Source organism: Agelaius phoeniceus, chromosome 4 (genome assembly GCF_051311805.1).
Source record: "Agelaius phoeniceus isolate bAgePho1 chromosome 4, bAgePho1.hap1, whole genome shotgun sequence".
Classification (NCBI taxonomy): Eukaryota; Metazoa; Chordata; class Aves; order Passeriformes; family Icteridae; genus Agelaius; species Agelaius phoeniceus.
In genome coordinates, this window is record NC_135268.1 from 48,361,884 (window position 1) to 48,389,163 (window position 27,280).

At 35.9% G+C, this 27,280-nt stretch overlaps 1 protein-coding gene across 13 annotated transcripts in view; it reads left to right on the top strand.

The window, feature by feature from the left end:
* FRYL (FRY like transcription coactivator) overlaps positions 1 to 27,280 on the top strand; it is a 163,598-nt gene that overhangs the window by 60,409 nt on the left and 75,909 nt on the right. For all 13 annotated transcript variants that reach the window (XM_054633078.2, XM_077177557.1, XM_077177555.1 and 10 more), the window contains 10 exons: positions 7,202 to 7,401; positions 14,527 to 14,580; positions 18,351 to 18,490; positions 18,901 to 18,997; positions 19,548 to 19,627; positions 20,116 to 20,196; positions 20,662 to 20,830; positions 21,678 to 21,770; positions 25,348 to 25,446; positions 26,839 to 26,940. In XM_054633078.2, the coding sequence (XP_054489053.2) occupies positions 7,282 to 7,401; positions 14,527 to 14,580; positions 18,351 to 18,490; positions 18,901 to 18,997; positions 19,548 to 19,627; positions 20,116 to 20,196; positions 20,662 to 20,830; positions 21,678 to 21,770; positions 25,348 to 25,446; positions 26,839 to 26,940 (1,035 nt within the window). In that variant the 5' untranslated portion in view covers positions 7,202 to 7,281. The remainder of the gene's footprint in view (positions 1 to 7,201; positions 7,402 to 14,526; positions 14,581 to 18,350; positions 18,491 to 18,900; positions 18,998 to 19,547; positions 19,628 to 20,115; positions 20,197 to 20,661; positions 20,831 to 21,677; positions 21,771 to 25,347; positions 25,447 to 26,838; positions 26,941 to 27,280) is intronic.

Here is a 27,280-nt window from a genome sequence, read left to right on the forward strand (position 1 = left end):
TGTGGAGGGGAAGTTATCAATACACATAAAACTTCCTCTCACTGAAAGGTTGGACTTGGCTTTACAAACTTTACATGAACCGTACCACTGAACAAAGCCACTTGTAAGCCTCTTTCTATTTCACAGGTAGGTAATCCATTCATCTTGTCATCATGTGCGATATCATAAATGCATGACACAGGTACCAGCTACAATTGCTGGTTACTTGATTATTTCCACAAGTCATTTAAAACCAGTAAAGAATTGAGAGAGGTGAGGTAAGAATTTGCACTCTGGGCTTAGTCCATGTGACCTATTAATGAGAGAATATTTCTTCTTTGCCTGTGGTGTAGTTGGACATGTGTATGAAGCCAAAATTTTTTGTTAAACATCTTCCAAAGAAAATTCGCTGTATACTGCCAACACAGAAAAGGAAGAGATAATTCCATAGCTGGTGTTGCTGGATGAATTAGTTGTGTAGTCTGTATTGAAAATAATAGGAAGTTTGTGCTTCAAGAACTATGTATCCAGACTAAGGTATGAGAAATAGGGGAAAAAGTGCTGTTTTGTTTTCTTGATCATGTATATGTATTCAATGTATTCAAATTGATTTCAGTTTCTACTGCTGTGTTTGTATTTGTGGTACCAATCAGTTCATATGTATTATATACAGCAAAGCAACGTCTAGGTACCACACTCTATGAAAACATGTGGTCAGTTGCCCATAATAGATGCTTAATTTCACTGTCCAAGACTGTGAATTTTGTTCGCATTATTTAGGTTATCTTGTAAAGTGACATTGCTTTGGTGTCAGGAGGCTGCTTTGCCTCTCCCTTGGCATTGAGTGTTTCATACCAGTATCAAAATTAATATTCATATTAGGTATGGAGTTTTTTAAGGGCCTTGTAAGAATGTCTCAAAAAAGGGCATCTGGCAGAAACTCAATTTCTTGATCGGTCCAAACATATTATTGAGAATAATTTACATAACCAAGAAAATCAGAATGGCATTTGTATAAAAACAGATGTGCTCAAAATGAGTACATATTTTATGAGTTTGCATTTTTTTTTTCTCTTTTATTGTATCTAGTAGCACAGTTTAAGATTAGTACCACCTTGCTGGTAAAGAAGTGCTAGTGAAATAAATGAGAAAATCTGGATAAATGCAGTATAATGCAGATGTGTCCACTAATTCTGCAGGACTGCTGAATTCAGCACCTGTGTGACGCTGCTGAGCCAAGGAGCCAGCCACGTGTGCCACAGTACTGGGTGTGCATGACATCAGCAGGGATTCAGTACAGCTGGAGCAAGTGAGGCAGGGATAAATCCGGCTGTCAGACAGGCTTCATGCACTATCAGTAGTGCTGCATAGTTGGAACAAAAACCAGTGAGGTAGACCTGGTTGTCTGCTGTACCACCACATGCTTCAGCAACCCAGGTAAACCACAGCCTCCTATTGCTACTGGGAAAGCAAATCCAATAGATTTGAGTGAAGAATGGCTCTTTCTTTGTATTTGCTTATAGGTTGGAGGCTAAGATCTGGAATGTGCACCTGTTACTAGAGCAGTGTTTGTTGAGTTTCGTTGTATTCATAAAGCTGTTCAGGTTCCTTTCATTCAAGTCATAAGACTTTCTTTTCCACTGGTAGGAGCAAGCAGACTTTGGAAACAGTAAAAACCTGATGATCAACAGGGCTTTCAGAATTGTAAAGTAATGATAAATTTAGTGAGGAAGTTGCTCTGAAAAACAGGGTTCTTATCAAGGACATGGGAAACCTAGGTTTAACATTTGGGCTCTATTCATAATTTGTTGGCATGATTCTGGATAGATTGCCATCTCTTTTGAGCATTGACGTCCTTTTTAGGAAAAAAATATTTTTTTGGTAAAATAACTAAAGATTGTTTGTTATGAAACATTCTCACAATCACTACAGACAAGTTTCCATGTATATTAATATCATTTCTGGAGACAGGATAAAATGTTCTAGATGTTATCAGAGTAGAAGGCAAGGAGTTTAATTAAAATTCCTTTAAGTAACCACACGTAATATTTTTAGTCTTTGGAGATTTTTGTATTGTCAGTTGGACATGCAAACCCTATTCTGCAACAAGTGTCGCAGGAAATATAAAGTACTTCTGAAAGTACATGTGCTTCAAAAATAACAGTAAAAAGCTTAATTGCTAAATGTGAGCTATGTAAAATTATGTACTACTTTAGCAATTAATTATAAAAATAGCAACCAAGAATATAATCTGCTTGATGAAAACTGCAGAGGCTCCTCAAGATTGTGTTGAGCATGTTTATTTCATAGTTGAGTACCTTATTTTAAAATGCTATAAAAGTAATTCCAGATTTGTTTTCAGGTATGTGGAAAGAGGGGAGAGATACCTAATGGAAGTTTTGCTTCAGTCCAGCCATTTCCAACTTCCTGAGACACAGCAGCAACTGAACCCAAATTTCAGTTAAAGCAATAACCATGAAAAACTTGGGGGAAAAGTACATACAAAGTGCCAACACTTGGCTAAGTGTAAAGTAGTACCCAAAAAAAGTCTGAAAGCTAAAAATCATCATTTTTATTAGCCATGAAGTAAAATGGACTCATCAGCTGTCACTGACTGGTGTTCATTACCTTTCAGTACCTGCTTTGTATGTTTGAACCCTGAAGAGTCTCATTGGTAAATAGGATGCTACTTTATATCCTCAAATACTTGATGCATTTGGGCTATGCAGAGAGAAACAGGATGATAAAATAGTAGCATTCTTTACTGTCAAATTGGGTATTAAATAACCTTTCCTAGTTCTAGACACTTGTGTTTAACATGAAACAACTTTGTTTTTCACTTAGCATACATCAGGGCGTGTTGCCTTTTGACCTAGGAGTGTGTTGTCTGTCTAATTACCCTTTGTATTGTTTTACTGTTCCTTGCAACTATCCAAACAATTCGGTGTGGCCCTAGCAACCAAACAATACTGTTTAACAAAGATTTCCTTACTGCATTGCTCCCAGATTTCCCACGTAGCAGTAGCTCACATCAGAGCAAACAAACAGGATATTGTTTCAAGTGAATAATGTTCACTGTTTTCAAGTGGTTTGTGAAAGTAGTTTTTTAGTTTTGAGCTGTTGCAAGCTGTATGGTTTCTGGTTCCAGATCTCATATGAAGTTCTGTAGAATGCTTCATGTTTTGAAGCTTCCAAACGATGTTTGAGACTTACATTTTCTCTGTCAGCTAAGAGTAAAGAATGACTTTGCTTTGATGGCAAAGAATAGCAGAAAAAAAAATTTGATTCTGTCCTGCAATGACTTTTTTTTTTCATTAAGCATACTTAAATTCATATAGATCCTTCCTACAATTTTATTGATTGCAAATTCATGAGTAAATGCATCCCACTGAATGTAATTATACCAGATAATAATGTTGTTTGACCTAGGTAAGAAATCTAAGAATAGATTTTGACTTTTCTTTAACAAACTCTTGTATATTTACTAATTAAATAGTCAAGCTCCCTCTCCATTTTCCCTCGTACATGTTTTTCTGTGTGTATTTAAATAAATTACTGGTTTTACAAAGCAGATGAAACCATGAACATTGTCATATGCAAGACAAGAGTCTTGATGCTAATGTCAACCACTAGTGGTGTTGTGAACTAGAGTCCTCAGCAAGTTCATGGATTAAAATAAATCCTAATAATTTTTTCTTCCTTTTACATACTCTTACATTTTAGCAAAACTAAGATATTTGTAATACTGTCATGGCAGTGTTTATAATTGCTTCAGTATGACAATTTTCCCTGTTTTTTGTGGGAAAAAAATCAGGGGGGTAAGTTCATTGCCACCTGGAGAGTTTGTGCATGTGAGCACAGAGATTAGTAACATGAATGGTTGTAGGGATAGCCGTGACTCTGCTTTGCTGCTGAAAGAGTAAGAAGGCAAGGCAAGCCCTGTTCCTGCACTGACTCTGCTGGCTGGAAGGGATTGCATCCCTGGACAGTGCTGCAGTCACAGCAGCCCTGTGCGTGCACTCTCTATGTGCTGTCCAAGGGGGCTCTGTGAAACTATAGCCAGGGAGTGGGGTCCTTGCTAATTCTGGGGGATGTAAGGCTATCCTGGCACCACATTTCCTTGGCTGCATGGTCATGACCTCTGCCTTGTATTGAAATGTCTGCAGCACTCACAAGACCCAGTCTGATTATAGTCCAGTTACTTCTTTTTTTCTTGCCAGCATAAGATTTTTGCCCAGTTTATCCATTTCCTATGCTTTTGTTTGAGCCTGAGGAGGGAATTTACCTGTGTTTAGATCAGTGTAGAGAGCCTTGGAGTTTCATCCTTAGTGAGGGAAGCTGTCTTACAGCTTTGAAAGTTAACACACTAAGGTGATCCCTTTTACTGAGGATTGAATTGCTAACACAAAGTAAAGATAGCACTTAAAAGATGACCAGCTCCCAATGTTTCCTGATTCTTAAGTGACAGGGGCTTTTTGAATGTGATCTTTTAAATTCTGAAGACAGAAATGTATTATGTAATCACACTATTAAGAGTTGTCTACCTAATTGTCTACATCTAAATATAGTGTGGGGTTAAGGAGCACAATGCTCTTTCTTAGTTTCCCCAGAGAGCAAAAAGAGCTGGTTGAGTACCAGCTCCTCACTCTTCAGGAGTGGGAACTGGACCAGAGCTCTGGCATGTTCACTTCAGTCCAGATCATGCAACAGCTGTGGCATATCCAGTAGGTAAGTCTGGAATGAGCTGAGCTGCTGCTTTGCTAAATTTCTTCTGACAAAACACAAGTAATGATATTCAAAAGGACATTTAAACACTCTCATTTCTTTCCAGCCTGTTAGTGTTAATATGTCTTTTAAAATAAGTCAGTCCAACTTGTCTGTATTTAGAACAAAGCTTTATCTTTCTTAGAAACTCTCATATTTAGGATAAAAGCAATTGCATATATTAGAAATATGTGGTATCTGTTGTGGGTCCTTAGCTACTCAAATTTCTATTTTGTTTATCTGATGGAAATGAAAGGAAAGTTGTTCAAAATGGCATATTACAGCATTCTTCTGTTTTGCCTATCCCATGCTTGGTATTTCTGTTTGTTACCTGCTATGGCCATGAAGATGTCTTTATTCCTTCTTTCACCTCTTCTCAAACCTCTGTACTCTTGTTCTTGACACATTTTCATCTCTCTCATTTTCTGGGCTGCCTTTGGAAACATTGATGCTTCAGGATGGCAAGAGTGTGAATGCTGGAGAACATAGGCATTATAAAGACATGAATTGTTTTTTTTTTAAGTTCCTGTAATGTTGATGTTTTTGTGCTGAAGGATGAGCCAATCATCAGATGTGGGATGAGAGAGTTTTGGGTTGTAATCTTCCTTTTGCAGCCTGCACTTTGTTCTGTTTCTTAATGCTCTTATGTACTTGTATGTAGTGAGCTTCTACTGTAGGGATCTAGATCATGGCAGTGTCTGTGATGTCCCATTGTCCCTGGCTGTGTGGGACGTGCTCTTCTCTGTCTTTTAGGGCCTCTGTTACTGAGATCAAAGTGCTGGATTGAAGTGTTAGAGGATGTTTAGAAATTTTTTATGACATATGCATTGTGTGCCTGTTGTTCTGGTGTTGCCCCTGGTTCCCAGGCAGTCAGTTTTGTGACCTTGTGCAAGTCTTTCCAGCCTCAAAGAAAGGATTCTGTTATTTATGTTTATTTCCTGTTTTATGCAACAGGAAAAATGATGCATTACTCCAGCTAAACAGCAAGTTTGTTCAATAGCATAGGGATTAAAAACAAGTAATGTGTAGTACTCCCAATCTTATGCAAGGTACCCTTCCTTCTGGAAGGGTAAATTCCTGCGGAATTTCTCACTTCACTAATGCTTTTGATAAATGATAAATTTCAATGGAAGTTGCAGGAGTCTGTTTTATATTATGTAAAATGTAACTTTCTGAATTGATAGAAGATATAATAAATGGCCAAGACTTCTCTTGAGAAGATGTGATGTACCAATGTTTGGTCTCCATGTTTGGTCTCATGTTTTTTCATAAATGAGTTGAAAAAAACATTTGAGAAAAAGTTGTGGATAATATTTAGCTTACAGGGTTTGTACATGTAAAAACTAAAAATTACTTCATGTAAAAAAAATTTCAGGTTGAGCAAAATAAACCAAATGTGTCACCTCACACTTTACCTGCAAAAAGCCTTAAAAACGCTTACCTAAACACATCACGAAATGTAGCAGAATGAAACAGATGGGAGCTAGGCTCCCTGCATGACTGTCTTAGGAAAATAAAATCTTAATATGAATAGATAGGAATTGTTAATATAAATTCCTAATAGCAATTGAAAAATAACATCTGCAGTCTTGGAATACACTAGGGAAATATGTGTACCTCCCTTGGTACGTCTGGGTCATCATTAAGAGGTGTCAGCAGTTATTTTGATATATAGTGTGCAAGACAAGAATTGTAATTTACTATCCTGATTGTTTTGTGTATTAAACCTCTGTGTGTGAGTTCTGAAACATGATTTTCAGTACTGCAGTTCACATTGCTTTCACAATAAATTGATTTTTTGGAATGCCTGAGGAGAAAAAAAAATTAAAGGTGGATAACTATATATCAAGTTTGTATATGACAATTTCAGTATAAAACCAAAATAATTCTTAGAAAATGAGACTGATACATACAATGTTATTTTTATTGATTAATAAATATTTCTTACAAGGAACCGTTTTTAACTAGAGGGACTAGAGGATCAGTTAGCGTGAAATGTCTAAAAAGGGTTTGCTTTCTTGTTAGGAAAATCAGCTTATTGACAAAAAGTGCCAAAGAAGAATTTCTCTTGAAGGTATTTGGACACAAAATAGAAACATGAACTTAATGGGTGATCCATAAAATGGAATCAAGCAATGCTTCTCATAATATAGGGGATAACCCTTTCCATTCAACCTTCTGATTTTTAGTCATACTTGAACTGAAGCTGCTATATGTTAATCATTTAGAGCATTTTATTGACAACACAAGTGACCTGCATTGTAAACCCTTGTGCAACTTAAGTGTAGAAACTCCAACCTAACTAAAACAAATTCTTGTTGTATGTTAGAATTGTTTCCTTCTGTTTTAGAGAATGTACTGTGGGAAAATATATGTGTGATGAATGGGAAAATATTGTGGCACGATGTTTAGAAGCTCTGCTTTATAGCTCTGTGTTTTTCTTGTTTTTTACCTTTAGCCTCCGCACCACCCAGCAGAGTAAATAAACGTAGAGTTTCTCCAAGTGTTGTTTCCACCTGGGAAAAGAGAGGCATCATCATGTCTAACATTACTATTGACCCAGATGTGAAACCGGGCGAGTATGTCATCAAAAGCCTCTTTGCTGAATTTGCTGTTCAAGCTGAAAAGAAAATTGAACTTGTAATGGCTGAACCTTTGGTGAGTCCTTTATTTTTCATAGTATCTCTCAAAACTGTCTTGTTTTTTTCTGGAATAGGTTGATTTATCTTATGTATGGTTAGTGAAAAAAGCACTCCCTGATATTGTTGACTTTTCAGAGAGATTACTTCAGGAATAAATAAACTTCTGCAAACAGGGTTGCTCCGTGATTTGTTTTATTGACTTGTGTCAAAACTGTTACCTAGTAGTTACTGGAAACAAGACCTCTTTAGTGTATCCCTAAGGTCTGTGAAGTTACAAAAGGAAATAGGAACAACAAAAAATGTTCTTTCATTAATACTGTGAAGTGTGTTTCCTGTCAGTGTTTCTTTTAAATAATACTTAGGCAATATACTTTCAAGAAAAGATACATTTGGTTTGTTTTCTGAAGTAATGATAATAACACCTGGAATAATATAGTAGCCTGCATATATTGCAGATTAAGCAAAAAGGTAAAATTCCATTGTTGATCTAGACTTTATGGTCTTGAAATAAATGGTTTTCTTTTAATTTGGAAATTTCTGAAAAGAAAACAAAAAAAAAGACCCCAAAACCACAACAAACAAAACCAACTTTTATTTGTTTAAGCCTGGAAATTCACTGGGCAGGTGAGATGCTGTGGCTAGCAGAAGGCCAGCTCACAGAAGGCTTCTGTTGGCAGCTGCTGCTTGCCAAAGTGCTCATGTGCAGAAAGTGCCTATGTGAGCATTTGAGCCCCAGTTTTGAAACTTCAGGAAAAGGTTTTCTTAGGAAGCAGTCCAAAAGGGCACAAAAGCAGGGCTGAAACTGTTTTGTGGATTATGGAATCATCTTCAAATACAACCATTAGTAGATAAAAGGCTGAGGAAAATGAAACTTTTCTTTATACCTGTTCTTTATATATATGTCAGTGTGCACCAAGCAAGTTTACAACTTAAATATAACTTGTTTATTTGTTTTTTTCATCCAAAAAAGTAATGTATTCAGGAGGAGTTTATAAGTAAGCACAAAAACTTCATAGAAAACGGGGCACACAAGCCTCCACCTGGCTGAAAATGAGAGGAGAGCTGAAGTGGCAGTGATGCTGTGGGAGGAAGGGCTGGTAGCTCCACTGTCCATCTCTGTGCCAAGTGCTACTCCTCCAGCCCCATTTCCATCCATCAGCTAAACAGACAGGGAGCGTAGTGCTTGGCCAGAGGGACTGAGATGAGCCTGGAACTGAGATGAGCTGAAGAGGGCTTTTCCTGCAGACACAGCTAGTTTGAAGTCAAATATAACCAGAATAATGGAAGCAAGGCAAATATAATAGCCCTGGAGTTCACTTTTGCTGCAAAACTTGTCCCTAGACCAGATAAAATAAATCCTCTGTCGTCAATCCCAGGTTGTCTCCTTGCCATGCTGTTGACTGTTAATTAAACAAATGTTTTTAAATCTGTTAATCATACAAAATTGAAACATCTCACCAGATTAAAAATTAGAAACCCCATGAAACTAATTAAATAATTCACTTTTCACAGAAGAGTGATTCCCAGCTCTGTTGCCTGGTGAGGTTTTATGGTGATTGCATGAAGTCTACCTTAGTCAAGATTTTTTACTGATAAGAACCTGAAGTCAGTATTTTGTGTGTATACAAGTGTATATTTTACTTTATTCTTTAGAATAAAGTAAAATATATATCTTTTTATATCTTATATATTTTTTTAAGATATCTAAAATATATCTTACTTTATTCTTTAGAATAAAGTAAGAAATTACAAATATTACTTAAGTAGTCATCTATAAAGGTTTTAAACAGTTTTGTCTAGCTTCATTTGCTAAGCTGAATTCCTTTAAACAAAATGAATTTTAATGGAAACAAATGTAATTTACATGTATAGCCAGCTTTCCTTATTTTATATTGGTGGATGAGAAGGACTGTATAGAAAATGAGCAAATTAAGAGAGGTGCCAAAGGCTGTGGAAAAGTGAAACAACCTGAGCCTGTATAACATAAAGAGGTAGGAGGGAATCCTTAAGTGTCCAACTGAAAGGAAATACTGAAGTATTGAAGCAGCTTTATTTCTGTATGTAGAATTTTTGTAAGTACTGAACATTCAGTTCTAGTGTATGAAATTTAAAAAGAAAGATAAAAAGGCTGGAAGAGCACCAGAAAAGCACTGATTGTGATTGGATAAAAGGCTTTAATGGAAGAGTGGAAAGCCCTTTATTATTTTAGTGTGATTTGATTTTGTGGAATGACTTGGCTGCAAACAAAAGTATGAAGAATATATATATAGAGTTACATAAATCTTTAATGAAGATACGCTGTTGGGTGAAGCTGTTTGAGAGAATTTAAAGCCAGACTAATAAAAATTAGGAGCTAGACAGTTTTTAAAACTTGAACATGACAGTAGGGGAGCAAAAATTAATTAAAATATAAATTAAAAAAAGGTCACTCACTGCAGATCAAGACAGCATCTGTGGGTGAGAGGTAGTACCATTTTTGCTAAATGTATGGATTATATTTAAAGGTAACTGACTTGTGATTTCAAAAATTAACTGAATGGTTTCTCTGGCTGTGATTTTTACCTTACTTCTTCTTACTAATTTAATTAAGAGTTCTCTGCTTGCAAAATTGTAATACCTCAGCTTTTTCAAAGTTACAGACAGAGCTTATCAGCAAATTGTTAAAGTAAATGATTGAATGAAAGCAGCAAGTGTAATGACAGGAGGGAAGATCATCCTTTTAGTGAATAAATGAAATAAAACCACTTTTTTTTTTTTTAACCAGCTATGCTAAATCTTTTGGAGCAGTATATAGTTTTAAAGGAAAAAAAGAGCCCAAGAGTACTCTTGTAGCTTAAAAAGTACTCTTCAGCTTAGAAGAATGACACTGAGGAATGACCAGCATTCCCCAAATGTGACATAAACCATACCAGTTAAAAAGATTAGTGATAAACTCAATTATTTTGCATTTTGTCAAGCTGCATATAAGTATGGATGGTTAGAATTTAAGCAGAGAGTTTAACTTAACACCTACTAAATTGTAGGTGTCTCACGCTGAAGTCACAACTAGCAAGAGTATTTATTCCTGTTAGCACCACAAGTGATTTTCTTCTGCTGTGGAAATACTACACATGGCTCAGACTAGTACTGTGCACTTGTGCAAGTCTTGCCTACATGCTTTCAAAAGTTTGTCTGAAGTAAAATTTAGCAGAGTACTGTGCTTGCCCCTGGGGCGGGGATCCACTGCCCAGCCCTGGGGCTGCAGGAGGCAGGGCAGCATCCCTTGTCTGGTTTCTTCCCTGCAGCTTGGAGCTCAGGCAGAAGCACTCTGAGCCACCCTGCTGAGGTGTGCTGGCCACCAGAGGATGGTGCCAGGGAGTGCTGGAGAGGGGCCAATGGGTGGTACTTTTTTCCATGGGTGCAGTTGTTTGCACAGCACATGCACATCCTGATCCCTGCTGCCTGCCATATGTTGACATTTCTCCTTTACACAATGAATGCAAACTGCTCTTTGCTTAATGCAATAGTGTTTTGGTTTTTTTTCATTTCACTTGTAAAAGATAAATGGAGACCTATTATTTTCATCTCTCTCTGAACTTCAGGAAGGCAGGAAAATAAATCTTAAATTATTCAGTTAGAGTTTCCAGACATTTACTTTATGCTGTTGAATAGATTTTTTTAAATCATGTGAGATGACTGGAGCCATGACAAAGCAGAGGTAGAAGAAGACATTAAAAGAAAATAGATTTAAAAGCCAAATAATTCAAAGGCTTTGATAAACCTGTGGTTGGGTTCAAGAGTATTATTTGGTTATGTCAGGTTTGTTTGGTTAGTGTTACATTACCTCTACAGTGTATTTACCTTTTAAGAGTTAAGATCCTTAGTGCTGAGGAAACATAATAGAGTTGGTTATGAACTTGTAAGGTCTTAATTCTTTCTGACCTAAATATCTTAAACATTTGATGTACAGAAGTATCTAAATTAGTATGGGTTATGGGAGGGAAGCTAAACTTTCAGAACTAGCTTTCTCTCTATTGACATAGATTTCAAGTTTGTGTAAAGACTTACAGAATGTTTCACTTCTCTTTGATTTGTCATTCTTTTTTTTAGCAATTTTTGGGTTTAGACACATGCAATGGGTATAGTGAACCCAGAGTTTCTTCACCTGTATAATAGTTTTGTAGTATTATGGTGGAAACATGGTTTGTTGGGACGTTGTATCCTAAGGACAGTTAAGGAACCTGACTTTTCCCATCTTCTTACAGGAAGATTTCTTCCCATCTTCTTTCACTTTTCCATCTTATAAGGAAATAGTTTTTCTCATGTAACTTACTTAACAATGATACAATGTTTGTATAGAGTAGAACATTTCTTGTATTTCTGCTTTATAGATAAGCTAGCAATTACTGTGCAGTTTATCTGAAAGCATAATACAGATAACAAGAATTCATCTGTAGCAGGCATTTCTGTGTAAAAAAAAAAGGAGGGAGGCTTGCTAGCTAAAAGAAAATTTGGCTTTGCAAGTGCTCTCTGGAGCTTTTAGTATATACTTCAAAATATCAATTCTCATAACAGTGTTTTGAACAGATTTAACATGTAAAATTACGTGAATTTGAAATACTCAAGAAAGTGAAACCTTTCCCCCTTTGCTTTTAAATAGACAGTGAAAGAACATTAACTATTACATCAGTTTGTTATAAATGATCAAATCGGTAGCCAAATTTATGAAAAATTTAACAAAGATTTATTGGATTGATAACAAAAAATAGATTTCCGAATAAGAACCACCACAGCCTGAACAGCGTCAGCTTCGGGTGCAGGCGCTGGGTGAGCCAGGGTCCAATGACAAAGTGTCAGCGTTTCCCCAGGAGCTCACGCCGAGGGCTTCCAGCGGCCAGCTTATATACAGTTTATTCTGCCTGAGGCAGAGGTGACCACACGTTTCTTTGTGTCTCTTCACATGCAGAGCGGGATCCATACATGTGCAGGAACAGACAAAGACTGAATGAATCTATAGACTCAGAGGAATGTCTGAGTATCCAGGCAGAAGCTGTATTCACATGTAGTAGAGTGATACCAGTTCCTGAGTACCGCACGTGTAATCATGCCCAGGTGCAGGTCTTGTGAGTTCCTTGAGACATTCCATTAATCATGGTCCAGGAAGGTCTAGATGCGATCTCCCAGGTGCAGATGCCAGGGGAAATCATCTATGATGGTCTGGGACTGTCCCATTCATACAGTAACAGACCTGATATTATCCTAACGCTGTCCGGGAACTGGTTACAATGAGAATAGAACTCTGCTCCCAGCCAGAGTGCTCAAAGGCATAACTTTGGACCTTCACAATATTTTATACACTCATATATCTATCTATATAGCATGAATTATCTCTACCAGATATTACAAGTTGATCAAAAAATAGAGCTTTTTCAGAATAATCAATGCATTTACCTAGAAATCCCCTTCTTAAAATATTTTTTAATTTGGGCATACTGGAAGTGAATGTAAATGGTAGTATTTTCCTAGATAATTAAGTGGATTTCTTTGGATTATGGAAAGTGAAAATGACTTGTGCACTGACATTTTTATAATTTCAAATTATACTTTCAGAGTAGGCAAGTGCTTTTTGCCTGGGCAGTGTTGAATCCAAGTTTTCAGAGGCTGTAATAGTTGCCAGATATTGCATTCTTTTTAACAAATTGTCAAATACAGCGGTACTTTAAGGAGAAAATGTCAGAAACTGTGCTGTATTTTCAAGTTTACAATTAGGACAAGAAAAAATAAGTTGCCTGTTCAAACCTTGGATTTGGGACATGCAAAATGAATTTTTACCTGTTGAACATACAGTCTGTCTCTTGCAGCCTTGCAAGTGTTAATCACCAAGCAATGTTGACTTTCTCAGTTTTTGTCAACAGCCTAACAGCATGGGTGTTGTCTCATACTAAACTACTGAGCAGTTACTTTGTGCTGAGTTACAACCTGTTGAGAACAGAACTGGCTATCAGTATTGCTCACACCTCCTTTTACATGCCGGACCAGGCAAGTTAGCTACTTGACTTAGCCTGCTCCATAAAACTTCCTTGTTTGCTTACTGCAGTCTAATGTGAGCTATTAACTCTTTAGGTACATTTTTACTTCCCTTGTGAAAGATAACATTTTGGACTCATTTATATTATCAAGTGAAGGATAGTTTAAATTTTTTTTAAATAAGAGGAAATGCTCAGCAGATATGTTACTGCTTTGCAGTGTGCTCTTAAAGCTGTTACTGTGGCACTTGGGTTGCTGTAAATCAGTGACTCTCACAGCCAATTCACAGGACTCGGTGTTCTTTTCCTTTTTTCTTCTCTTTCTTCTTCTTTTACTTTTTATTTCTTTATTCTTTTCTTCCACCTTTTTTTTTACTTTCCAGGGTACCCGAGCAAGGTATAGAACTTTTATTTCTTGTAAGTGTATCATTTCATACTCTACAGAGTGACTAGTAAGAATTACTGTTTACTATTAGAGTTTATAAATGTTTTATTTCCACAATGCTTTAATCCTCACTAAATTGTCAGGAGTATAATTTAATTTTGCTTTTAACAGAGCAGTATGTTATATGCTACTGGTAGCAATAAATATTGTAATAAGTAAAATTTTAGTAATATTGCTTTTTTCTGTTCCTTACAGTTACTTCAAGTTAAAACAAGTGATTATTCACATTCTTCTTTTACTGGAGTAGGTCTTCTACTGTGTTTCACTGCAGTTCAGAGGAAGAGCAGATTGGAAATGCATTGAACACTTGTCTCTGCCTTTGTGAAGACATTTTAAAAGTCATTATTGTAACTTAGAATAATTGCCATATATGAACATGAATAAACTTGCTAATTGAGATAGGAATGGCTTTCCCTCCAAGTTACACTTGACACCCACCACCAGCTGGTCTCTGTTTGGCCTCGGACATCTTCTGTTTGTCAGTCTTTAATGTTATTATTGTTTAGCTACTGAATTAATTTTTGGGACTATACATCACATCTCCAGAAATATTTGTATCTAAAAAAACAATGCAAATATTTATATTAAAAGTTTTTTCTTTGTTCTGTAATATAACTGGAAAAAAGGAATCTATCTTTGATAATACTCAATGACATTGTGAAACGTATGTTTCTTTTTATTTTTTGTACAGGAAAAGCTCTTGTCCAGATCTCTTCAAAGAGGTGAAGATCTTCAGTTTGATCAGGTAGGCGACATATAATTGAAGGCAATTTTCATTGGATTAAGGTGGGCTTTACTTTTGCAGAATAGTGGTTCCACTGTGTAGTAACTTAAAACACTCCCATCTGAATCCGTGTCAGAAGATTTAGACTCTGAATGTTAGTTAGACTTTATTTTCCATTGTAGGATATGATAGTAATAAACTATTAGAATAGATACTTATTTGAAGGTGGCAGTGAAAACTGGTGGAAGAAAGATGCTGAAGCACACAAGGGGACAAAAAGTCTTAGTTTATTTCTGCATCACTTATTGTTTGAGTGTCCGGGGTTCTGTTTTTATAAACAAATAGTGTGAATTTTATTTCAGTAACATGGCTTTTACTGAGTGCTTTTTGATTCTATGGCAGAAGGTATAGGGTAGATTCAAAATGTTACTAAACTGTTACTTTGTCCTTTGCTGAAAATATAGATTGATTGCTAGGCAATTCCATTTCACTTACTCTCAGTGAACTGTGTCTGGAAAGAATCTCTGCTCAATTTATTCATATTTATTGTCTGTATTTCTAATTCTTCAATAGTGTAGGCATGTTTGTGTCCCATAACCACTTCCTTGCAGTGGAGAGGCAGTGTTCAGAGGAAGCCCCATTAATTGCCTGTTCCTGTTCTTGACTGTTCCTGAATAGCATCTACTATATGAAGCTTAGTGTTCTGCCTAAGAGAGGTTCTAAAAACAGGCTGAGTGAAGAGAAATAAAAAATAAAACATGTAACTTTTAAAATTAGATAATATAGAAAGGAACTGGTTTTCCTGAAAATACAGTTTTTAAAAAAAAAGTTTTGATTGTTTGTATATATATATATATATTTGTGTGAGTTCTTATTTTTTTCTTTTGTTATTTGTAATCTACTTTGAAGTCAAGATCTGAACTTTAATGCAACTGAATAACTGCTTTAGAGAGACCGGAATGGCTGGAATGATGAACTTTGTTAGGGAATTTTGCACATTGTTTGGCAAAAGGAATTAAGATTGCGTCTCTCAGTTCGTTGCTTGCTGTATAAAACCCTTATTAAGAACAGTTCTCCAGCAGTGCAGAAGATTACAGATTAAAAAAGTGATTGGTAAAGTGTGGATGAGGAGGATCCAGAGGTCACAGCCACAGCATCCAGCAGAGAAGCTAGAGCTGTTGCTGGGCCAACCTTGTTCACCCAGAGGTCTTTATGAAGCCATGAATCTGGGTCTAAAAAGTGGCTTTACTGATAATGGGGTCTGAGTCTGTAAGTGCTGTACTTTGTGAATAAAGAGAACATGCTTGGAACACAAGAGGCCCTGGGACTAAGGTGCTATTTAATTAAGACTTGTTTTCTCATCTCAGTAAGTGATGAGAAAAGGGATGGAGGAGGAAGGCATGTAGTGTTGCCCGTCCCCCTAATGAAAAAGTAAAATAGTATTTAAGGGGATTATAAGTCATTTTTGTTAAAAACATAACCAGACCAAGAGGGCTGCTATTAAAACAAGTTTGAAAAATCAATAGCTTTTAATTTCCAAACAGCAGAAATCTTCTCTTTGTCATTTGATATCTTAATTGGAACAATAATATAAATTCAGCTAAAAGAGGAGAAATTTTGGAAAAGGAAATTTGTATGTTGATACACTCATGAACTGTTAAAAATTTTAGCACCAGAGCTTTCCCTTTACCATTCCTAGCACATCAGGAAGCTCCAGACAGGAGTTTTTTTATAGAGCATATATTGCGTTTCTTAAAATATTTTTGCTTGTACAGCTTGAAACTGAAATAGCAAGTGTTTTTCTTTTTTTGTTTGTTGTAGGAAACATACTTGGCAATTTCCTACTCTTGTCCTAAGACACCAAAATTTTATGATCACACAGAAGCCTGTGTTGACCTTCTCAGTGACTGAAAGCAGATGGATATGAGGTTCAGGGTTGTTCATGATTAGGCACAACTTGAACAATTCTGGCCAAAGCCAGAATTTGGGCTCTAGCATCTCACTATCATTTTGCTTCTCTCTTTTTACCTCTCACTGTGCTGTTGGATATGTTATGTGAAGCAATTAGCAATATGTTACAGCCTTTAAGACTTGAGCAGGATTTGCTGTTTCATTCTGAGGAACTGAAGTATACGTCACATCTATTGCAGCCCTGTCCTCCTGGGTATTACAGGAGCCCTTTGTCTGGATTGCTGCTTTCAACCTAGGCAAAATGTAATGCTACAATAAAAGAGTTTTCTTGTATGAGAAATAGATCTTTTATATAAGAATTTTTTTTTTATTATAAGATGATTTTGAATTTAGTATCCAGGCAGTATAGTAGTTATTTTAAATGAAAAATAGCTGATGTTCTGCTTAGATGCTATGCAATATTAGCAAGGATGTCATCTTCCTTTTCATTAGAATACAAATAATTCAAAACATGGCAGGAAATAAATAATTATTATATAAAACTTCTTCTTTTTCAAGAGGAAAATACTTTATTATGCCAGCATTTTAGCAGTGACATTTTTGAATGTGTGTGATACATGCTTGTTTCTCCAGAAGCCAATGTAAATTGCCTAACTACTTTTATGAACATTTATGAATAGTATTAGTATTGATAAACTCTGTAAACTTGCAGGAAAACCTAAAGAAATGGTATAGTAAAACTTAAAATTCAACTTGCTTCTTTTTCTTCTGCTAATAAACCCATCAGTTCAGAGCACTATTTAATTCTTGAGCCTTGAGTAGCTGACTAATTAACAATCTGAGCAATGTATTCAGAAGATTAAAAGAGGTCCTTCTGAGGTTTTCCTGTGGTTAACTTGTCCCCATCCTTTCGAGAAACCTAAAAACCCAAGATGCTTCAAATGAGGAAAAAGAAATAACTTCCTTAATGTTTTATCAGAACACGTAATGGTGTAATATTATATTGTTATCTGGAATGGTGAATAATAGGTAAGTTACAGCATGAGCATGGCTTCTATCAAAACCTTATTTGAAAGATCCAAGAGGTAGGTAATACATGGCATGAGTGAGCAACATGGTAACTCTCCCATTCCAGCCTGTGTTTAGGGAATGGGCTTGCTCCCTGTTGCCTCCTGGAAGCAAGTTTATAATGGCATTTTGCTGTCTTCAGTCATTCTTTCCTTTCCAAAAAGTTTTTAGTTAAAGGAAGCATAGATAATTTAGGTTTAATAACATCTTAAAATCTTCTTTCTGTAATGGTTCCTGTTGCCATATATGTTGCACAAATGAGTTTACTATTCGTACAGATTTTATGAAAGAAAGCAGAAGATGCGGGAGTTATACTAAAAGTAAATATAGCCCAAGACCCAGACTAGTCAAATGTATTAAAGGCAATGTAGAATATCTAAAAGGCTCTTATTTTTGTTTATATAACAGCCAAAGAACCAAATTTTTTAAAGTTTTAAACTTGTTCAGTTTAGGAGGGCTGGCACTTGTAATTTGTGAAGGTTTCTATACTTCAAACATACATACGGTAACATTCAGGGACATCCTAATACCGCTGCTGTTTTCTCAATGATTTTATACACGTTATATGTCTATAAATTTGTCATTTTGTGATCCCTGTGAGCTTTGGAACACTTTACTTAAATTTATTATAATATCACACTCAGTATGTTATATTTACAGTAACTGTCCTAGGTGAAAATGAATATTAACTTGCCACTTTGTGAAGTTATGCGATATATGGTTTTTAACATTAAAAAACAATTTGAAAGAATTATTCAACTCCAGGATTTTCATAGCTATATGAGGCTAAAGTATTTTTCTTACTCTTTCAGTTGATAAGCTCTATGAGCTCAGTAGCAGAGCACTGTCTCCCCTCCTTACTACGCACCTTGTTTGACTGGTACAGGCGCCAAAATGGAACAGAGGATGAATCTTATGAGTATAGACCTCGGTCAAGCACAAAATCAAAGGGGTAAGAATTTTTCTTGCAGAAGTCTGTTTGATTTTTGTGTGCTTTCTCATAAGAAAATGTGTGCTTTGTACTTCTGTGACAAGTAAGTTGTATTTGGATTTGTCCTTACCTAAATTTGTGTAGAAAAAACACAGACTTCTTTAAGGTAGTGTATTTAACTTGTGTAGATGATATACATGAAGTGACTTAATGGTTTTGGTGTGGATATACAGATGGAAGCTGGATACTGGTAATTCTAAGCTAGTTTGTCCCCCCTTTTATTTTTTTTTTTTTTATTATTGGCAGGTCCACCTATCCATTTTATATACATCTGCAACAGTGATTACATGAAAAACAATGCAGTAATTGTCCCTGCAATATTTGTGTTCAGTCTTGTGTCTCATAGCTGTGTTCTTGATTTCTTATTTTAGGGATGACCAACAACGTGAAAGAGATTATCTACTTGAAAGGAGGGACTTAGCTGTAGATTTCATTTTTTGTTTAGTTTTAATAGAGGTTCTAAAACAGGTAAGATCTTTGGCTTTGGCAAATTAATTTTAATATTTTGCTTGTAATGTTCGTTTTGATAATCTCCTTTAAATTTTTATTTTAAAGACTAGAACATATCTATGGTGAGTGTATGCAAGGCTGTAATTATACTCTCAGTTACATAAGGCCTTTGGCCTCTCCTGCCTTTTCTTTACATGCCTGCATTATCTCGGTTCATGTGTCTTGGGAAGCTGCTGATGTACTGCAAAAAGCAGAACTGTAAAAAATAACATTTAATTTATGCTCAGTACCCTTTGTCGGCTTAAATGTTCTTGAAATACAGGTTGAAATTGTTGGATAATGAGGTTAAAATCTACTTTAGAATTATCATTATTTGGCTAAGAATGCCAATACAGATTGTGTAATAGTTATATATTGCAGAATTAGCTTGATATATGCCAGGAAAGGATGTGTCCTTGGACACTGGTGGGAGAGATTTCTCCAGAGCATCTCACAGCACTGTTTATTTGCTTCATACATGCATGTATGTATAGGTGCTACGTACATGTAAGTGATATGTGCCTTTCAGATACCTGTTCATCCAGTGCCAGATCCTTTAGTACATGAAGTTCTAAACTTGGCTTTTAAGCACTTTAAACATAAGGAAGGGTAAGTTTCAATTGTGTACTTTAAAATATTTTGTATTACCAGCCTATGTTTCTTTATTGTGATTGCTCTCTTTTGCCTCACATGTAACATGTTGGTGATAATACCAGTGTGAGTGAACACAAGTCAATGTCTTTAAATTGAAAACATATCTTGAAAGAACATGGCTGTGTTCAATGTAACACTGAGTTTATTTTGCTTCAAATATACAGAATGATTTGCTTCCTCAGACGCAGTAAGAAAAGTCTGAGTTTGGATAAATACAGTAAAATTTCTATCCAGAATATTTTTCTTTTGAAATAAGAAATGAAACTACATTGCTTTAAATATCACCCATGCATTTCGTGTTTGAATTTAATTGTTTTTATGGTAATAATTTGCCTGCTAGGGGACAAATGTTTTGTTTGTAATTGAAAACTTGCTTGGGGTTTAGAAGAGCAAAGTTGTATTTAATGAGGTTTTTTCCCTTTTTTTTTTCTTTTTTTCTTTAGGTATTCAGGAACCAACACTGGGAATGTTCATATTATTGCAGACTTATATGCAGAAGTGACAGGGGTTCTTGCTCAATCAAAGTAAGTTCAGTCTCTGACTCTTTGTGTTTAGGAACAGACCAATGTAGACTTAAAGACTATTTGCTATAGCAGAATCTATTCATGTACCCCAGTAGATAATCCTGTAAGTGTCAAATGTAGTCAGGTGTAGTGTGCTGTGTCTGTCTGATGTTCCAGCACAAAAAAAATTGAACAAATCAAGAAATAATCTTTAGTACCATTGCTTTGCAGTCAGCTTGTTAGGGGCAGGGAAAGGAGGCCCTGTGCCAGTCAACTCTTGTTTACTTAACTGGTATATTTTCATGTACTGATCATCATAGGCACTCGTAAATGCCTGGATTTGAAGTACCAGGGTTCATGTCCCTTGCATTTCTCATACAGCAGCTGCTGATATTGTTACAGACTAAAGAAATTGGTTCAAAATTATAGACCTCATACAAAAGTAACTAAGAACGCAAATAATTGCTATCTGTATCCCTTGTTCAGGTTTCAAGCTGTTAGGAAGAAGTTTGTCACTGAATTAAAGGAACTGCGGCAAAAAGAACAGAGTCCTCATGTAGTACAGAGTATCATCAGTTTGATTATGGGAATGAAGTTTTTTCGAGTAAAGATGTATCCTGTGGAGGATTTTGAAGCATCATTTCAGTTCATGCAGGTAAACAAATGCTACAGAAAACTAAAATGAGCATAATTTAAAATGTTTAAGTCATGAAGCTACAATGACACTTGCTGTGATCAGTCACTCCCTCTACTTGTGTGCCATCCTTCATCCTTTTCTGCTCAGTTCCTAATTTTTCAGAGGTGTAAATTGTTTCTCTAGTTTGTGAGTACCTTTCATCAGGAGAAGCCTTTCACAATTGCCTTGGTAGTGTGGCAAACCTGTAATATATGAATTTAAGACTGAATGAAAATGGATAGCAATAAAATAATTTTGTCTTTATAAAAGCAGTGTATTAAAGAAAAACAATTATTTTGTATATAATTTTTTAACAGATGAGATGTCAAGACTTACTTTTCTTTAAAAACACTTCACTATGGATTGTTTATTGTGTATGGAATATTTAATTATATTTAATTTTCTTTGCGTCAAAGTCCTTTGAAAATGAAAATCAGTATTAAAAAATAAAATATAATTTCCCAATAATTTTAATAGATATAAGCATTAAAATTTTTTAAGCTTCAAAATGATCTGAGGGAAAATGTGTGTATTTATATTCTTTTGTATTCTGAGTACTCTTTATATTCTGAGTAAAAAGTAAATAGCTATCTGGTATTACAAATGTTCTTCTTTCAATTCATTGAGGTGTATTGCTGGGCAAACAGGTTTTAAAGTTTCTTATGTTTTGTGAAGTTGATACTGCTAAGGAATATAAAAGTAACTCAAACACATTATATGTTCAAAATTAAAACAGGCAACTAATGTTAGACTGCTAGTGGTTTTTATGACATAGTTATGTTTGTATTCCTTTTTCTAAATATTTTTCTAATGTTTTCTTACTAAGGAGTGTGCTCAGTACTTCCTGGAAGTAAAAGATAAGGACATAAAACATGCACTTGCTGGTTTGTTTGTGGAAATTCTCATACCTGTGGCTGCTGTAAGTATTTTAATCCCCCCGCCGCACCATTCCTCCCACTTTCAATTGGGCTCTCATTATTAAAATTCTTCAATTTTCAAATCCTTAAAATACTGCATTTTTATAGATTCAGAAGGACATCTAGTGCCTTAGGAGGGCTTACAAGGAGGCTGAAGAGGGACTTTTTACAAGGGCAGGTAGTGATAGAGCAAGGGAGAAGGGCTATTGCCTGAAGTAGGGTAGGTTTAGATTAGATTTTAGGAAGTAATTCTTTACTGGGACCATGGTGAGGCACTGGAACAGGTTCCCCAGAGAAGTTGTGGATGCCCCATTCCTGGAAGTGTTCAGTGCCAGTTTGGATGGGGCTCTGAGCAACCTGGCCTAGTGAAAGGTGTCCCTGCCCACAGCAGAGTGGGGAGTTAGAGCTAGATTATCTTTAAGGTCCTGTCCAACACAAACCATTCTGTGACTGTTACATAGATTACCTTCACAGTCTTAAAGGGAAATAGGTTGATTTGTGTGTTGTCTCGTTTCCAAAGTTTTTTCAGAACTTTAAAAAATTGTCTGTTTTCTAGACATCTTTATTACCAGAGCATTGTGTAATTTTATACATGCTTTAAAAATTTGAAATTTTCTTGGTTTAATATTTGTTTGCTCAAGGGTCTGGCTGACTTTTCTTTATTAGCTGAAATCTTTTGAGTTCTTTCTGTAGTAAGCTGTGTAACATTTTTACAGTTTGATAAGGAGAGTGTGAACTCTTATGCAGGAAGGAAGAATGTAGGTCTTGGCTAATTAAATAAAAATCATTTGTAGAGGTGAATGTCCACTAGATTTAATCCTTCAAGGGGAAGAGCAGTAAGTCATCTCCTGTGTGTGCTTTAAATCTAAAAGTAGAAATTTCACACAGCAGCCATGAACAAGGAAAAAAACTCATTATCATCCCAGTGTTGGGTGTACTGTGCCTGGAATGCTGCTTGTGTAATCTTTTAGTCAAGACAGGCTCTCTTTCTTCCCAGGCTGCTTTGCTTGGTTTTGTGAAGCTTGTTCAGCAGGTCAAGAAGAAATTATGGCACCTGAGTATAATTCGAGTTGACCATTGACAAGCTCAGTTAATTTCTTCATAGTAGATTGATACTTTCTGGGATTGTTGTGTAAAATGCTAGTTGTATTAGCAGATGCCAGGCCCGTGTTTGGCATGCAGTCCCAAAAAGTGGCCAGTTGTGGCTTTGTGTTGCCACATAGATTATAGGGACATATCTTGCTATAAATGGAAAATTGGGACACGTAGATCTTGTTTTGTAGAATAGGATCTACAAAGAGTAGCACACTGGGTGGGAGTCCCATCTGAGCAAGATCATAGGAAAAGAAAGGAAAGTAACTCTCTGAGTTCTTCATCCTCTTTTAAATGGTTTACCTTGCCCTGGGAAAATGCTTCTTTCCTTTCCGTGATCTCAGTCTTGGTTTTTTGAGGTGGGAGGTTGTTTTTCTTTTTGTGGGTTTTGTTTGTTTGTTTTTATGGATGTTTGTTTGTTTTTGTTGGTTTTGGGGGGGTTGTGGGTTTGTTTGAGTTTTTTTGTTTGGCTGCTGTTTGTTTGTTGGTTAGCTTTGGTATTTGTGGGGGGCTTGGGTTTTTTAAATTATTTTTAAATTACAAAGGAAACAATCTTTTTTCATAAGACATAATTAGAAAGAGGTGCTTCTAGTATGGGAAGAAGTTTTGATCTTACCCAGGCATGCTTATACTCTTCTAGAGAAGAATAGAAGAATTTCTTTCTTCTATTCTTCCTCAACACATTTTGTCATTTTGAATTCCATAGTTGCTTGGCAGCTGGAGTGGGAGTGCCGAGTGAAACTATTTAGCATTTAGGTAAATGCAAATATTAGTTTGCAGAATCATAAACGTGGTGAAAACTGCCCTAGAAATAATGAGGAAGAAGCAGCATTTGGGAGGTGGGATTATCCTCTGGCAAGGGCAGAGGCAGGAACAGGGCTGTGCAAAGCACTTGTGCTGTGATCCAGCCTGAATCAGCGCTTCAGACACGTGGGGAGGGAGGCTTGATCTGTCCTTCTGACTCACTGGGTCTGTAATCATTTCATACACATGGAGCTTCTTAAATAGAAACGAGGAGCTCACTCCCAGGCTGAGGTGCGGTTGAGCAGGTTAGTCATTCTCTGGGAAGATGTGAGATGCAAGTTTGAATATTTTTCATGCAGCTGAAGGAATTGAATGTAGATTTTTCTGTATCTTGGATACAGAAAATCGCTCAAATGAGGAAGCTGTTGGGTTTCAGCATTGAGACTTCTTTACTGTTATTCCCTTGCTTAGTCATTCAGGCATTTTAAGAAACCTGACCTGATTTGGACCCTGCAGGTATGATGAATCACAGCATATTTTATAGCAGGGAAGTTAGGGCTGCTCTGAAAGCCTAAGATTATATCCCAAAGCAACAGTGCAGTGGTGACAGCAACTGACTGATTTCTCATGTGGAGCTAGCAGAGTACTAATCAACCTATGGCCTAAGATAGCAAAAGATAAATAATTGGGTACATAGGAAGTGATTTAAATCATAACAACTTTCTCCTTTCTTTGTGGATCTGTACACATTGCAGAGATACATGCTATTTTTGTGCTTCTACATCATGAAGCTTTTAGAGTGTTCTTAGCAAGATGGACATGATTTTTCTTTATGTAGTGTTAGTAGATATGTTTATGTAATATTAATAACTGTAAATAATAAAGATAACAAAAATTATCTTATGTTGTAAGGAAATTATATGTACAGAGTATCTCTTCCAAAAAAGCCATTTCAGTCTCCAACACCCCACCCCTCAATTTGATAAATAAGCAGAAACAGCTTAAAACAGTAGGTTGAGAATAGTGTTTAAATAGATCATCCTGAGGATCCAGAGAGAAGCCTAAGAAGCTTGCAGAGGTTTCAGTAAAGAAGGTGGCAGCTGCCTGGGTTGTGGAAGGAAACCTATTCTGTGTGCAAGAACAGAGTGGGTCAGAAGGCTGTAGGGCTCCATGTGTGTTTCATTAATTCTGAAAGCTGAGCAAAGACAACTTGCATGATTGGTTGACTGATAATCCTGTGGATTATTTCTTAACTTTCTAGTTTTCAGTGTTAAAACAAAGATTATTTCTTAACTTTCTAGCTTTCAGTATTAAAACAAAGAAGAAAACAGGAGCAGTTAAGAGGGGAGCTGTGAAAGTTAAAGATACTAATTTTTTGAATAAATATGCATATGAAGATATTCAGTGTCATTTTTATTTGTTAGTTGGTATCAAATACATTTTCTTCTTTGAGTATGGAATAGAGACCAGATTCCTAAACCAGTTTATTTTAGTGGGCTGTTCTGTTGGGGTGGAGTTTTTTTGTTTGTGTGCTTCAATTGTTAATTTTAACCATATGGTTGTAGTGTATGGCATGATTTCTTATGCTTCTGTTTATATTTCAGATAAATACACTGAAATACCTTACTAATGTGAAATTTAACTTTTGAGAGGTTTTGAATTCATAGACATCTTAATGTGTATTTAAATTGCCTTCTTTGCAAATTTTTACGCCAAATCATTTGTGCTTTTTTTTTTTAATAGGCTGTTAAAAATGAAGTGAATGTGCCATGTTTGAAAAATTTTGTGGAGATGCTTTATCAGACTACCTTTGAATTGAGTTCAAGGAAGAAGCACTCGCTGGTATTTTAAAGAAATATTTCAACTTCTCCATTTTGCTCATCTTAGGCTCTTAAGCTAGTACATTATATGAGGAAAAGCTTATCAAGTCATATTAATTTAAATCTTAACATCTCAGTATAATTAAATTCCCACAGTGTGTGTGCATTTGTTCTAATTTTGCTTTGTTTCTTTGTGCAGATATGTGCTCTTATCTCACATGTGAGATTGTCTTGAAATCAGTGCTTGTTTTTGATTATTTTAGTGGGTTTTAGCAGAGTTATTTAACCTAATGTCTTTTAAGTAAAAAGCTTGCATTCAGGGAGTCTGAATATATTTAAATTAGGGTTAATTAAAAGATGCAAATGTCAGAAAAGACTTTTTCAGTAAAATAGCAGCCTCTTAATAGCCCTGCTTTGCCTGGTTCTCTCCTCTCATCACACACCTTGTTAAAAATTTATAATTTTTTTAAATTATCTCTTATTTTTGCAGTATTTGGCTATTTTTGATGACTATGGCAGCCATGTTTCAAGTTGATTCACTTCACTTTGCTGAAAATGTAGAGCTAATTTTTGCATTTCAGTTGGCACATTAAGTAAATGCAAGTGAATTTAAAATGTTTTAGTCTCACTTTCATGTTACGGATGAGCTTTTCTTTCTAGTATTCTGCACATATAAAGCATATATCATTGTATTATTAAACTCCTTACGTAAGAGTAACATAAAGTGGTTGATATTAGTACTAAAAATGTCATTTTTTATGAAGTTAGAAACGTTGTATCGAGAATACTGTTTACCTACTCATCCTTTAGTTTTGCTTCATAACAAGAAAAGCTGCAGTCAGATTTGGTACTAATCACCATTATGTGTTAAAAGGATGTGGTACTTAAATCTTACTAAAGCAAAGCTAAATCATACTTTGCACATGAACAAATTTAAAATAAAATATATTGTGGTTCATTCCTCACTAAAAGTAGATCTCAAGTAGAAGTAGCATTTCTGACAAATTAAAGTCTGAGTTTGTACTGAGGTTGGTATTTTCCTGAATATTCTTGGAGGCAGTTCACCTGCCCAGCATGTAGAGCTACATGAATTGAGTCTTGTGGTTGCAGGGAAAGCCTGAACATTGTACGAAGGATCAGACTTCTCTCAGTCCTTGTTTGACATCATGCCTTGCTGGGGGATGAGCTTCACCTTGGTCCCACTGCCCCAGTGTGACCCCCTGAGCTCTTGCAGCACTCAGGAATTACCCAGGGCACTGTGCACGAGTGTCCCAGGGCAGGGGAGAGAGGGGCCATGCAGTGCCAAAACTGTGAGAGTGAGAGGCAGCAGCCAACTGTGTCTCATTCTCAATGTACAACACTTGGGAGGTCTGCAAAGAGCAATTTGATCAAGTCTTTTTCCCCCTACTCATAGGCTTTGTATCCATTGATCACCTGCCTCTTGTGTGTCAGTCAGAAACAGTTTTTTTTAAATAACTGGCACGTTTTCCTGCAGAACTGTTTGTCACATCTGAAGGTAAGAATCCTTTCTAATTAAGGAACTGTTGCAAATCACTAGCATTTATTACAATATGTTTTCAGCATTCTTGTGCCAAATAAACAATGAATAATATTTGGCTGTTTAAATGGACACTGAAATACTTTTCTAAAAAGAAATTAAATGTTTCGAGTCTCTGTATTAAATGTAGTAGTAAGTTTTTGTGATGCTATATCATGTTGGAAATAAGTGTGGTCCCCTTGGGGATTATAATTTTTATTGAGTAAAATCTGCAGAAGTATCTGCTAACAAGGGCTATTAATGCCAGAGAAAATACAAACCATATTTCTTTATGTGTAAATTATATGTGAGAAAATAA